We start from the raw sequence: 12244 nt of genomic DNA on the forward strand, positions 1-12244 counted from the left end.
CACTCGATACAGTGCTGATCGTCACTTCCCTTCCACTTCCTGAACCGTCGCGACCTCTGACGTCACGGCATACGTCATTAATACGAGCCTCGATAAATGCTTCACATTGCACCTCCTGGATTACTCGCCATACGTAGAGATATAACGTTCATTTTGTTGATATGTACACAAAAATAAATTCTAGATGCAGTAACGCCCGCTTGACAGACGGCTGCGTTGCTAGCAATAGGTGCTTAGGCTAAAAAGTTAGCTTCTTGTTTCGTCTCATTGTTTTCGGGAAAGAAAGCATGACAACTTTAACCAGGCAGGACCTTAATTTTGGACAAGGTAAGACAACCGAACAAACTCGAAACGATCACGCATGCATCCTCGCGTTACGGTTCACGTTCATGATCGCTACCGCGAGCATGTCCATGTCTGGAGATGGAAATGCGCCACACAAACGCCCTGTTATGTCGATTTCCTTTTTTGCAGTGGTTGCTGACGTCTTATGTGAATTTCTGGAGGTTGCAATTCATCTAATTCTTTATGTTCGTGAAGTGTATCCCTCTGGAATATTTCAGAAGAGAAAGAAATACAATGTGCCCGTGCAGGTGTGTGTGTGATCTTGTGTGTTTATCACGTGCTCATTGTTTAGAAGTTACCTATCTACGTGTTATCTCTAACATTGGTCGCCTGGTTTTGGTTTGCTGACTTGCAGATGTCATGTCACCCAGAGCTGAATCAGTACATCCAAGATACACTTCATTGTGTGAAGCCGCTCATTGAGAAGGTGCAACAAAAACTGACACTGCGATCACATTTAAAGGCACATATCATGTCTCATCTACACACACACACACTACTTAAGTCTTTCATCCCCCCCCCCCCCCCCCCTCCAGAATGACGCAGAGAAGGTGGTCGTGGTCATTATGGATAAAGAGCATCACCCAGTAGAGAGATTTGTGTTTGAGATTTCCCAACCTACTCTGCTGTCTATCAGGTATTTCCTGCCATCTACGTCTTCTTGCATATTTTTTTGACGTTTTGGTGGTGATTTTTTTGTCATTGCATGTCTTTCTGTCTTGTTGCAGCTCAGACACATTATTATCACATGTGGAGCAGCTGCTGAGGGCGTTCATCCTGAAGATCAGTGTGTGTGATGCTGTTTTAAATAATAACCCACCAGGTAACGGCAGTGATTTATTCAATAGAGAGACGTTCGTGAGAGCCTCATCCAACCATGACTTTATGCTCCCTCAAAATCTGCGACATCTGTGGCATCTTGCTGTGTGATAAAACTGCACATTTTAGAGTGGCCTTTTATTGTGACCAGCCTGAGGCACACCAGTGCAATAATCATGTTGTCTAACCAGCAGCTTGATCTGCCACACCTGTCAGGTGGATGGATTGTCTCGACAAATGTTCACTAAAGCAGATTTAAACACGTTTGTGAACAAAATAGAGATATAGGCCTTTTGTTGCACATAGAAGAGGTCTTAGATCTTTGATTTTTTTAGCTCATGAAAAATTGAGGCAAAAACCAAAAGTGTTTGTGTTCCGTGTACCGGTACAAATCTTACAGACGATGCAGCCAAATATATGGATTTAAATTCTCCAATTGAGGATAATTAAATCTTTAAATCAAAACCACTGTTGTGAAATAGCTCTCACCAGAAACGCAGCTGAACAAGGGAATAATCAAGATAAGAACTCGAAACTTTTATGTGACCTGTAATCTCTTTGTTTTTTGTCACAGGCTGTTCTTTCACCGTCCTCGTGCATACCAGAGATGCCGCTACACGCAACATGGAGAAGGTCCAGGTCATCAAGGTTAGATTTGAACACCTACTGATTAATCCACGATCTAATCCTGACTAGTACTAAAGGAACAGTCTGTTTATTCATCTACATCCTTTGGTTGTGACATTTTTTTCATTTCCTTCTTCAGGATTTTCCGTGGATCGTTGCTGACGAGCAGGAGGTCCACATGCAGGAACCTAGACTGATCCCACTGAAGACTATGACGTCTGATATAGTCAAAGTGAGCAAGCGATGCCGCTCACTGCTCAGTTTACCATAGACACCAAAAGTTATCATGCCTTTTTGTTTGTTTGTAATCCATGTTCATCTGTACTCGATCTCTTCTGTCTTTAACAGATGCAGCTCTATGTGGAAGAGAGGGCCCAGAAAATGTAGCTCCTCACTCCCCAGGAAAGAAAGGAATGCCACAGTTAGCCAGCCTGCAGCGAAAGGTGGAGGGTGTGCTAATCGTCACCTGAGTGGGCTTCAACCGCGCTGACTCACCTGTTCACCGGCTTGTTGCCTGCTTCTCATCAGATCCATGCCACACAGTTTAGCATGAATGTGATTGTTATTAATCTGTCACCACGGTGACCCAGATGAAGCTGTGTCACCACGGCAATAAAAGATTCTGGGGACACTGGATTAGCCCGATGTCTACAGTGCAAACCACGAGCGTCACTCTAAACATATTCACTCTTTCTCTCCTTGTAGGGAAACTGAATTGTTTGTTCTCCCCCCCGAGGTTGTCTTTTCCCTTCCACAGGGAGGCGTGGTCGGTCGTTTGCTGCGTCCAAAGCGCAGTCTTTTACCCGTTGTAATACACAACCCATCTATGGTCATAAATCTAATGTGTGAACGGATGAGTTCTTATGAAATATAAAAGGGATCTTGGTGTGTTTTCTCATGTACATTTGCAAGTTTAAATATTCATGTTTAAATGTAATAAATAATATTTTTTTTAAAGAACAACAAAAGAAGTCTGTCTCATTGTGGTTTAAAGCAAGAGCCTTGTAGAATAAGTTTTTGTAGATCTGTTCTTTATGGAGCTTTATCTCGAGTTATCCTGGAGCACTTTCCTGCCTTCCCTGATTTTCAAACGCTGACGTCTCGATGTGCTTGTAGTTATTTGAAAAACATCATTCTTTCATTGGCCATTTGTCAGGTTTGCTGTAGAAACTCATAATGTAGCGTTAGAGCCGGATGGGGTTTTGTGCACTGTGTAAAGCAATCCAATGCCTTAGTGGACTGGCAATTCTGTTGCTTGCTGTATCACAGGGATTTTAATTCTCATTATTTGCCATCTCTAAAACCAGCATAATGTTGTCCGTGTCTGTCGTTAGCAGCTAGAATTAGTCTAATATTTCCTTTCAGGTCAGTCCCATTGCCAGAATGCATTTCCAGTTTGGCAAGGGATGATGCTGTTTGGTTGCTTTTGAGATTTTTCTGCGTAGAAATGGCTCTAAAATTCACATTTTAATAAGGTTACCTGACTTCCTGTGCCAAATAATAAAGACATCAACATAAATACAAGAAGCATCTGCTGAACAAGATAAGAGAGAAGTGAAAGGTCACTTAAATATATGCACCAGATGTAACTGTGAAGGTTATGACGGATGTGTCAGAGAGGAGTGTGAACTACTTTTTTACTAAACGAATTGTTTATGTTTTATATTCTTACTCACTTTTGCACATTTATGCTATTTTTAGTGAGTGTTTGCTTTTTGTGTGTTTGTTAGCGGGATAACAGGAAAACTGCTGGATGGTTCTTGATCAAAAGAAATCTGAATATGGGTCTTGGTCTAACTTAGATCCACATCAGGACAGCACAGGTGGTGATACCACAACCTCAGAGGGTCAGTTTTAACCCAGGAACTTGTGTTTGGTGATAAGACTGGTGATTGATCAGCCGGCCTGCTTATATGTCGTCACCATATTATCTATATGTGTGTCCCAAACATTTCCTGATATCGTGTCGCTTCAATGAAACAATGATCTTTAATGAAATCAACAGAAATTCAAATAAATAACAAGCATAAAAATGTGACTTTCATGCATTAAAAAATATTTAATTTTTCAAGGTTAATGAAAGAAATGAGTTCTTATTAGGAGCATTTAATGAAATATTCATATAACATTTTTTACAAGCAATTGGATTTTCTCAAGCAGAATAAAGTCTCCGCTGGCTCTGCTCTCATCAGCATCTGTGGACGTAGTATCCTGTCACATATCCTATGACGTAAATGGACACCAGTGCAGCCAGAGCTCCTGCTGCCTTCACTGCTATTCCAGCACTGCCAGTACACAGTCTGTTATGGAGCCTGTCAACGGAAGAGAAAGAGCAGCACGCCACACAACGCTGGTTCACTCTGTGGTTTCCTGAGATGCTTTGATTCTAAATGATTTGCAAAGATTGTCAGTTTAGGATTCTGAATATTTGAGATTTAAAGGCTGGACTCCACAAAACAACATTTGGATGGATAGATGGAAGGAATTACATCATAGCAGTGTCCTGGAAAGGTGGATTGCATTTGTTTATTTTTTAACATATGATCATTATCACCACGTATTTTTCAGTTTATTTTATCGCATACTTGCAACAGCTGTTAGAATTCTAAAGCCTTTGTTTGCATCTGTCCTCTCACCTCATGGCAGGAGACTGCGATGGCTCGACGTGCATGTTGATGTTTCCCTCATTCCAGCGATCATAATGCACATGGCCGCCACTGTTGGAGTCCATGACGGCGAGGAAGTCCTCGGTCTCCTCAGAGGTTTATCTGCAGCCGGCTATTATAAAGTTAAACTGTAAAATTTCATAACTTTGTACAGTACTTTAGCATGTAATGCAGCACCCATAGTGTATTGTGCATAAGATGATATTTAAAAATGTCTTCTGGTACAAATAGTTTGTATGGATCGTCGCACAGATGATCAGACTTCAACATTAAATAGACTCAAACACAATTATTTGAGGATTATCATCTAAAGCAGAATTCATTTTGTACTTCACCTGTTATAGCTCTGAATCCAACAACCTTCTGAGGAGAAAAGTGTTTTCCAGCACCTTTAAATGCTCAACTGAGGCGATAGTTCATGCATTGAACAATATCGGCCTGCCATAAATCCACTGATAATATGCCTGGGTTGGAGATTTACCCCCTTATATGACTACTTGGTGATAAAGGTCAAGTTAAGAAATAACAACCAAGAAGAGTGGAGAGCAAAGAAAAATGCTTCCTATTTCTATCATTCTCTCCTCTGCATGAAAATAACGTTTTACTTTTTGAATACTCTGCGGTGTTTGAGAGGTTTTCTTTCTTCCTGTACTGTATTATTGTTTAGCTGTGCTGGCGGTATGTGCTCAACTAAGTGACATCATAGTTTAACATCACTGAGCCATTGCATTCTGTCGGCAACAAGATTCTTTCACCAAAATATTCGCACTTCATTTTGATTTCAAGTAGAATATAAAGAAAACTTTACTCAGAGAGCCCAGACCTCTGCCAATCAGCTTATTCCCCTCCTAATTTAATTTACACAGTCCAGATGGTGATCTGGATCATCATCAAAATAGTCTAATTGTTCTAAATTGTTCTTGGTGCTTTATACACCAACCATGAAAAGTAAAAGCAAATCGGGGTTGATGTGTTTTAACTGATTTTTTAATCAATAAATGGTTTAATGTTAAAATTTATATGTTTTCCAGACCTGATTCTGGATCAGATCCAGAAGACATTTTGCCTGATAGTTCATATTGGACCACTCTATGACTGTGATTTTTGGTGAGTGAATTTAATACATATTTTACAAGATATGATTTTTTTGAGAGAAAAGTCTCCATTATTAGTAAATGGGAAAACCCAGATTTTTTGTATCCAGACAGGTATCCAGATTGCTCTAAAAATTTAATTGGATCTAAGTTAGACCAAGACACATCTTCAGATTTTTTTCTCATCAAGATCCATCCAGCAGTTTTTCTGTAATCCTGCTAACAGACAGACAGACAGACAGACAACTTCTTTGGCAGAGGAACTGATATAAAAGCAATGTCTTCTGGGTTTATACCTTCTTAATACCCAACATAACTTTGCTTTACCTTGATCATCAAATTAAATGTAATGGAGTCAAACAGCCAACCTTAACAAAACTAGCAGCCGTGAATCTATCTGTACACACATTCAATGGATGTAGACACAGTCAATATAAATAGACTATTCAGTCCAAAATTAATTCAAACTCATTATGAGGTTAGGGGCTTCTGGCCCCTGTCAAAGAAACCTCCCTTTAACCGACAGAAACATTGGACAGAACCTCAGGCTTATAGTGGACGGCCAATCCGTCCGGACCAGTTGGGTTGAGAAGGTGAGAGAGAGAGACAGCGGTAGAAAGACAGAGAGACAATGACAGAGCAGGAGAGTCAAAAACAAAGAGAGGGAGAGAGAGTGATAGAGAGACAGAGAGCAGGAACAGATGAAAACAGATGAAAACTGCTGAGCAAGATACTAACTAAAGAGGTGCTATATAAAACTATAAATGCTAATGCTAGTGATGCTAGGGACATCAGACATCATTATGCAGTTTATTATGTCGCATAATTAATTTATAACACTAAAACTGTTGCGTAGCAATGTCCTTAAAACAACCAGTAGGGCCGTACCGGATACTGATTGGCTAGAACCCTTACTGTCACCATCCTTGTAACAAGAACATAGTCCAGGGGGAAGCTGATTACATGCTGGAGATTGAGAGCCAATCATTACACCTCGTCTTGAGATATCCTGTCTTGTATTAGTTCAAGTAAGATCTAAGGCATGAATAAGCCCTCATCAGAGCAGTGCTTGTATAGTAGCACAACTACCAGCTGCTGTCAATTTAGATTTTAGACCATCTATAGCACATGTGTCAAACTCAAGGCCCAGGGGCCAAATGTGGCCCTCCAAGTCATTATTTGTGGCCCGTGGGAGCTGTGTGCAGACATTTGTTTTTGTAAAATGCTGCATCTGCCACACATGTTCTTAACAGCCCACATTTGTTGGTTGTTCTGCAGTTCTGCTCCTCTCAACGGTGACAAAAGAGTTTTGAACAAAGTTAATGCCATAACTTGTGTTGGATGATATTTTTCTTTCTTTATTATTTAATATTATTTACTTGAATAAGCTTGATTATTGATCAATGGAGTAGTGTGGTTTTCTTATATAAAAAAATAAATAGTTATTTAACAGCATGTTAAGGAGTAGTTACATTTATTTTACATTAAATGACATCACATTTAGTTACATTTTTTACTGTGTTATGGTTTACATTTGGCCTTTGGATGCCAAACATAATGCTAATGTGGCCCTTGGAGAAAATGAGTTTGACACCCCTGATCTACGGAGTACTTTTTTAGTGTTTAGTATTTCTCATATACTGCACAACAACCCCTTTCCTCATTGTGAGTCGGGCTGTGGCAGCCCTTTGCTCCTCCTACACTCGGATGACCTTTGGTCCAGAACACACGACAGATATCTGCAAGAGCAAAGCTCCGTGTTGAGGCAAGTCAGCAAAAAAAAAAAACACAGAATATCTCGAATAGCTACAAAATGTGGTTGCCGAGTGTGACTGCTTGAATTCAACCAGCCCTGATGCATTGTGTTAAAATCCAGGACAGTTAAATCGCATTGCCTCCTTTGGAGTCGAACAGAGTACAATGCTCTCCTTTATCGCCTCGCTTCTTCCGACACGCTTTCTGCCGGGATGGCTGTCTCTGGAATCGAACCCAATGCACTGTTTGCTTCAAGGTGAGCCCACTTTGCACGCTTACGTTCCAGACATCGATTTGAACTTGCCTGGTGGGACGGTAGCTCTTCGTTGCGACCTCAGCGCTTTATGACTTGCAGCACTTGTAGGTGCGTGTGGGATCTCTGTTCTGTGCTCCCTGATGAGAGTTCACCTGTTTCTAGAGGAGAGGTGAGGGGAAATTGTCTTTTAATAGATCTGTGCATTATGAATCATGTATATTAAAATAGTAGAGCTTCGCCACGTTGCATGATTCCCACTATTCGCCATTCTCATCTAAATAAGATGATTTACTGCTTATAATACTTTTATTTCCTAGTAGATGTGTTTTGTAATCCACAGCCAGAGGGATCAAAATGAGGAGGATAAACCAAGTCAGAGGACCCCCCAAAGGACAACTAAACCTGGACTTCCAGGGGTGCTTTGGTTTGTCTTTGTGACCGGGGTGCTGACCGTCGTGGGGTCCCGTGTTGCCGCCTTGGTGGTACTGGAGTTTTGTCTTCGCGCCGTCTCAGGATGGGTCACAGCGAGACGAGTAAGAAGTCAAACGTATGATGCATAATTCTGAAACTCTGATTTGCCTCCACTAATCGGTTTTCCTGGGTTCATTTCTATTCATCAAGCACAATGGAACGACTTACGGATATTATAACAAACAGCTAATCGCCTGCTTGTATTGATCCATTGAGTCTGTTTTCCTTTACCCCCCCCCCCCCCCAGCAGTCCAGGAGCTTCCTGAAGCAGCTCTTAGTTCAAAGCCAGTTCTGTCTGGGCTGTGCCTTCAGCTGCAGTTTGTATTTCATCCACGAGGGGGCGCCCCAGCGCTGGCTGTGCCTACTTCTGGCCGCGGCGCTCAGCTGGTTCCTGGCAAGGCAAACGTCGCTCCTGCAGCAACACGTCACGGCTCTGTATGAACTGCACAGCTCGCAGCGCTACTGCGGAACATGCATCAGCCTCCTCACGTCCGGCCACCGCCTGCTGCCCATGTTGTGCAGAACTGTGATCATGACTTTCATCGTGGCCGTGGTGGCGGCCATATCGATCATCAATGAGCACTTCCTCTCTGCAGCAGAGGCCCTCAGGTTCTGGACCCCGTTGACTATCTGCTACACGCTGCTGATTGTGTACATGCAGGGTGAGACACGCGCAAAGTTGGAGGTTTTTAAACCATTGATTAGGGTGCAATGACTTATTGAAGACACTCGTCCATCTGGACTGGGCCCCATTATTCACGCCCCAGGGCAGCACAGACACGTCTCGGCCTGAAGACGACCATTCACACAACATGTTCTCTTCTCCAGAAGACCAGCACCGTCTGCCGGGAAGCCAGGCCGTGCTGAAAGCGGTGGGCGTGCGTCTCGGCGGTTTGATGGTCCTGATGCTGACTGTCGGTCGCTGGGCCGACGTGCTCCACATCCTAATGTGCTTCCTGGGTGAGGCCAGCTGTCTGATCCCCACAATGGACCTGCTGGACGCAGCATCCTCAGAGGTCAGTGAGTCTCCCAGGATGCAGGACTGAAAGCGCTCTGTGTCCATCCGGATCCCCCCCCCCCCTCCTCGGGGCAGAATATCAAGACTGAACTTGTCAAACCCATAATCCATGTGGAGGAGTTCGAAGATTCCCACGACAGATTTAGGTCAAAATATGGCGGCTGCTTTTCACTTCGTCCTGACCAAAGAGGTCAGAGTTCCAAATATAACACACAGTGCGTGAAAGAGCAATGCAGTCGTCCCCCCCCCCCCCCCCCCCCCCACACACACACACACACATTCATGTTAGGTTAGGTCTATTCTGCCATCACACAAAAGCAGTTCAGAAAATCAGTTATAACACTGCTGATATTAACATAACGTATTACATGTGAATAAATAAAAATACTGCTCCAAAAAACAAACTATTGCTTATTCTCCAGCAGCTCGTTATAAACATGAAACGCTTGTGTCACAAATCTCCATCCGTTGTATTTGCTGTGTGTGTTTAGGATGAAGAGGATTACACAGACTGCGTTGATAGAGAGCGGCAGCAAAGACCACGGGCGCAGGAGAAGCAGCGGCGATAGCACAACGGGTGGCATCGACAATAAACGCTTTTGTTCAAAATTCAAAGAAACAATAATAATATGACTCGTGCAAATTAGAAATTCTATCTTAAACATGTGGAACTCTGTCCAGGAATTTAAAGCTACAGGACAGGCTTCAACAGCATCACAGTATAATCTGCTGCACACGATTTAGGTACAGATTATATTTTAATCTTCCAGAAGTCTTGGGTTTCTCTTTAAACTCCGGATAAACTATTAATTCTCATCAGTAGCAATAACTCAAATGATGCGCTTGCAGTTCTGGGTGCTTCTCCAGAAACGTTGTCACCATGCACAGAGTAATAATAGCCGGGGGACATGTTGGTTACTCCTGGAGAGGGTCCATTGTTCCACCTTTCTTTTGCGGGGCCCCCAGATGCTTAGAGGCCCCGTGACCCTTTCGTGGCCGATGATGGATGAGGGTCACAACAGACCGACTCAGATTTACAACGCAGGCGTGGCTGGCAGCGAATCAAACAATTCTAATTATCCCACAAAATTGAGTTCCTTCAACCGGGAGCAAAAACCGTCTTTTATTTACTTCAGAGAGCGCAGAATATTACAGGCCTGGAAAATGCACATATTTACCTCAAAACCAAAGTAAAATGCAAGTGAAACACAATGCTGACAAGGAGGATTGTTCATAAATGGATTTAAAACAACGTTTATCAATATTAAAATAAAAGCCACACAACACAATGATCTTATGTTGAGTCTAATGCCGACAGTAACCCGTCAAACAGACTCCGTCTGACAAGACAAGAAAAAAGGCAAAATGGCTGACGTCGACGTTAGCGCAGTAAAGAAACACAAAATGGCGTGAGACAAAGGAAAAGACGGGGACTTTTTTTTTTTTTTTTATCCCCCTCGGACTTTTGATTCTGTTTTTAAAGACAAATAATAATTGGAAACTCCCATTATCCGAAGTTAACGGGTGATGTTTGGGTACCGGCCCGAACTCATCTCCACCCAGCCCGAGAGGATCGGAGCTGGAACTGACTGGTGTTGCGTTTACGCACGAGTTCACCGTCCCTAATAAAGCTCTCTTACAGCGCGTCAATTTAAATCCGCTTTTTGACGGCCGACATTGCGCCCACAAAATGTGTCTTTATTGACGGCTGCGGGGCTGATAGACATATTCCACGAGGAGGTTTTAGTTTTTATCAGTCCCGTCACTCCATGTCAAAAAGGCTTGTGGGATTACAGTTGGGCATTGATTCGATTGGCGGTCCGGCTCCCCGAGATAAATCCAGCTCTGCGGCTCCACCGACACGGCAAATTGTACTCCCACCGGTTTATTGGACTTTTATAGAATCCATCCACTTCAGGACGAATAAAGAAGAAACGCAGAATACGCGCTCCGTGCCCACCGAAAATGTCTGCGCAGTTGTTGTCGGGCGCCTCTGGAGATTTACGCAATGTTCTGTCCTCATCTGATAGGCACGCCTGTGCGCATGCGCAGAGCAACGGCGAGCGTCTCTGTTGCCGCATTCTTTACGCATGCGCACTGTTTGTCTTGATGCGAGCGCCGAATATAGTAACAAAAGCAGAATAATGCTCTTGTGTAGTAACAGAACGTTTGCTCGGCAGGTTTGATTCTAATTGTGGACAAACGACTCATTCAGCCGCAGAATGACAACATTCAGGGAGTAAATGACTTGTACGTGTTTAAACCCGTGATTATATAACATTAACATGAATCTAAACACACAAGATAAAAACCAGGACGACTTTTATTTAGCTGCCGGCCCGTGTTTATCAGCGCTGGCCTCAGGAACCTTTGGACCTGACCTTTCGGTACTCATTATCTTGAAATGGAGCCTGAACCTGGTCAAAGTTTTTCACCCAACAAGCCTCCACGCTGTCGTGTTTCTCATACATGTGCTGAAGTAGACCTCAGGTGTTACAACATAAAAGGCAAGACGCGACTACAAAGGTCAAAGCAGAATCACACATATTAGATTTGGTTTATTAAATGAATATTGCTTCTTTTTTTTCTTTTTTTGCCGGATCCCACTCCTGCCGCAGCCCTCTGCATTTATCCGGGCTTGGAACGGGATCAAGGGAGACAAGACCTGACAAATGATTGACGTAACACACTTTCATTGAATTCATCGTGGAGTAATGCATGTTATATCTCGATGAAAAACAAAACAGGATCGGCATCTATAAATGCATTCAAATTAAAATCCACCAGATTTAAATACTTGATTCTTTCAAATCCAGTAAATTATAGTTACAGAGCAATGAGATTAATTTCGGACAAGGCTCACAGAGAGAGAGAGAGAGAGAGAGAGAGAGAGAGAGACTTTCAAACATGGCTGGTTTCCTGTAGAAAGTGTTTCACTGTTCCAGACCGAACAAGCGTTGATGGGATCCTCCAGCGAGTGAAAGCGTCTCATGTGTCAAAGCGTCTTCTTCATTCCGGGTGGGGGGGGGGGGGGGTTCTCGCGCTTGCGCAGTAGCGAAGACGAGCTCATCGAGGAGCAGGAAAATAAAAGTTCACACACAAAGCCGCGCCTGCGTGGTGCGCCTCGTTACGAGCGAAGGCGCTGCATCTGTTTAGGAAGCTTTCTCTTTCAACACTCAAAGGTCGCATCGTG

At 43.1% G+C, this 12244-nt stretch overlaps 2 protein-coding genes across 2 annotated transcripts; both read left to right on the top strand.

Annotated features, from left to right (window-relative positions):
• The first annotated feature begins 287 nt into the window (after positions 1–287).
• On the top strand, positions 288–2697 carry mad2l2 (mitotic arrest deficient 2 like 2). The gene is made up of 8 exons (XM_068748549.1): positions 288–327; positions 475–593; positions 701–772; positions 882–982; positions 1074–1168; positions 1739–1812; positions 1931–2023; positions 2140–2697. Exons 1-8 carry the CDS (start codon positions 288–290, stop codon positions 2176–2178), a joined length of 633 nt encoding a protein of 210 aa, XP_068604650.1. The 3' UTR covers positions 2179–2697.
• Positions 2698–7471: 4774 nt separating this feature from the next.
• Positions 7472–9620, top strand: tmem82 (transmembrane protein 82). The gene is made up of 6 exons (XM_068751023.1): positions 7472–7562; positions 7662–7731; positions 7903–8095; positions 8281–8695; positions 8862–9049; positions 9543–9620. The coding sequence occupies exons 1-6, from the start codon at positions 7472–7474 to the stop codon at positions 9618–9620; spliced, it is 1035 nt and encodes a 344-aa protein (XP_068607124.1).
• Positions 9621–12244: the final 2624 nt, after the last annotated feature.

Source organism: Brachionichthys hirsutus, chromosome 2 (assembly GCF_040956055.1).
Source record: "Brachionichthys hirsutus isolate HB-005 chromosome 2, CSIRO-AGI_Bhir_v1, whole genome shotgun sequence".
Classification (NCBI taxonomy): Eukaryota; Metazoa; Chordata; class Actinopteri; order Lophiiformes; family Brachionichthyidae; genus Brachionichthys; species Brachionichthys hirsutus.

What these genes read in the sequence shown, in the direction of transcription:
- mad2l2 (XM_068748549.1), top strand. Translation starts at nt 288, where the DNA reads ATGACAACTTTAACCAGGCAGGACCTTAATTTTGGACAAG. An exon ending in AATACAATGTGCCCGTGCAG is followed by an intron (nt 594 to 700) that starts GTGTGTGTGTGA and finishes GCTGACTTGCAG; the next exon opens with ATGTCATGTCACCCAGAGCT. An exon ending in AGAAGGTCCAGGTCATCAAG is followed by an intron (nt 1,813 to 1,930) that starts GTTAGATTTGAA and finishes TTCCTTCTTCAG; the next exon opens with GATTTTCCGTGGATCGTTGC.
- tmem82 (XM_068751023.1), top strand. Translation starts at nt 7,472, where the DNA reads ATGCTCTCCTTTATCGCCTCGCTTCTTCCGACACGCTTTCTGCCGGGA. An exon ending in AATGCACTGTTTGCTTCAAG is followed by an intron (nt 7,563 to 7,661) that starts GTGAGCCCACTT and finishes TATGACTTGCAG; the next exon opens with CACTTGTAGGTGCGTGTGGG. An exon ending in TGGACGCAGCATCCTCAGAG is followed by an intron (nt 9,050 to 9,542) that starts GTCAGTGAGTCT and finishes GTGTGTGTTTAG; the next exon opens with GATGAAGAGGATTACACAGA.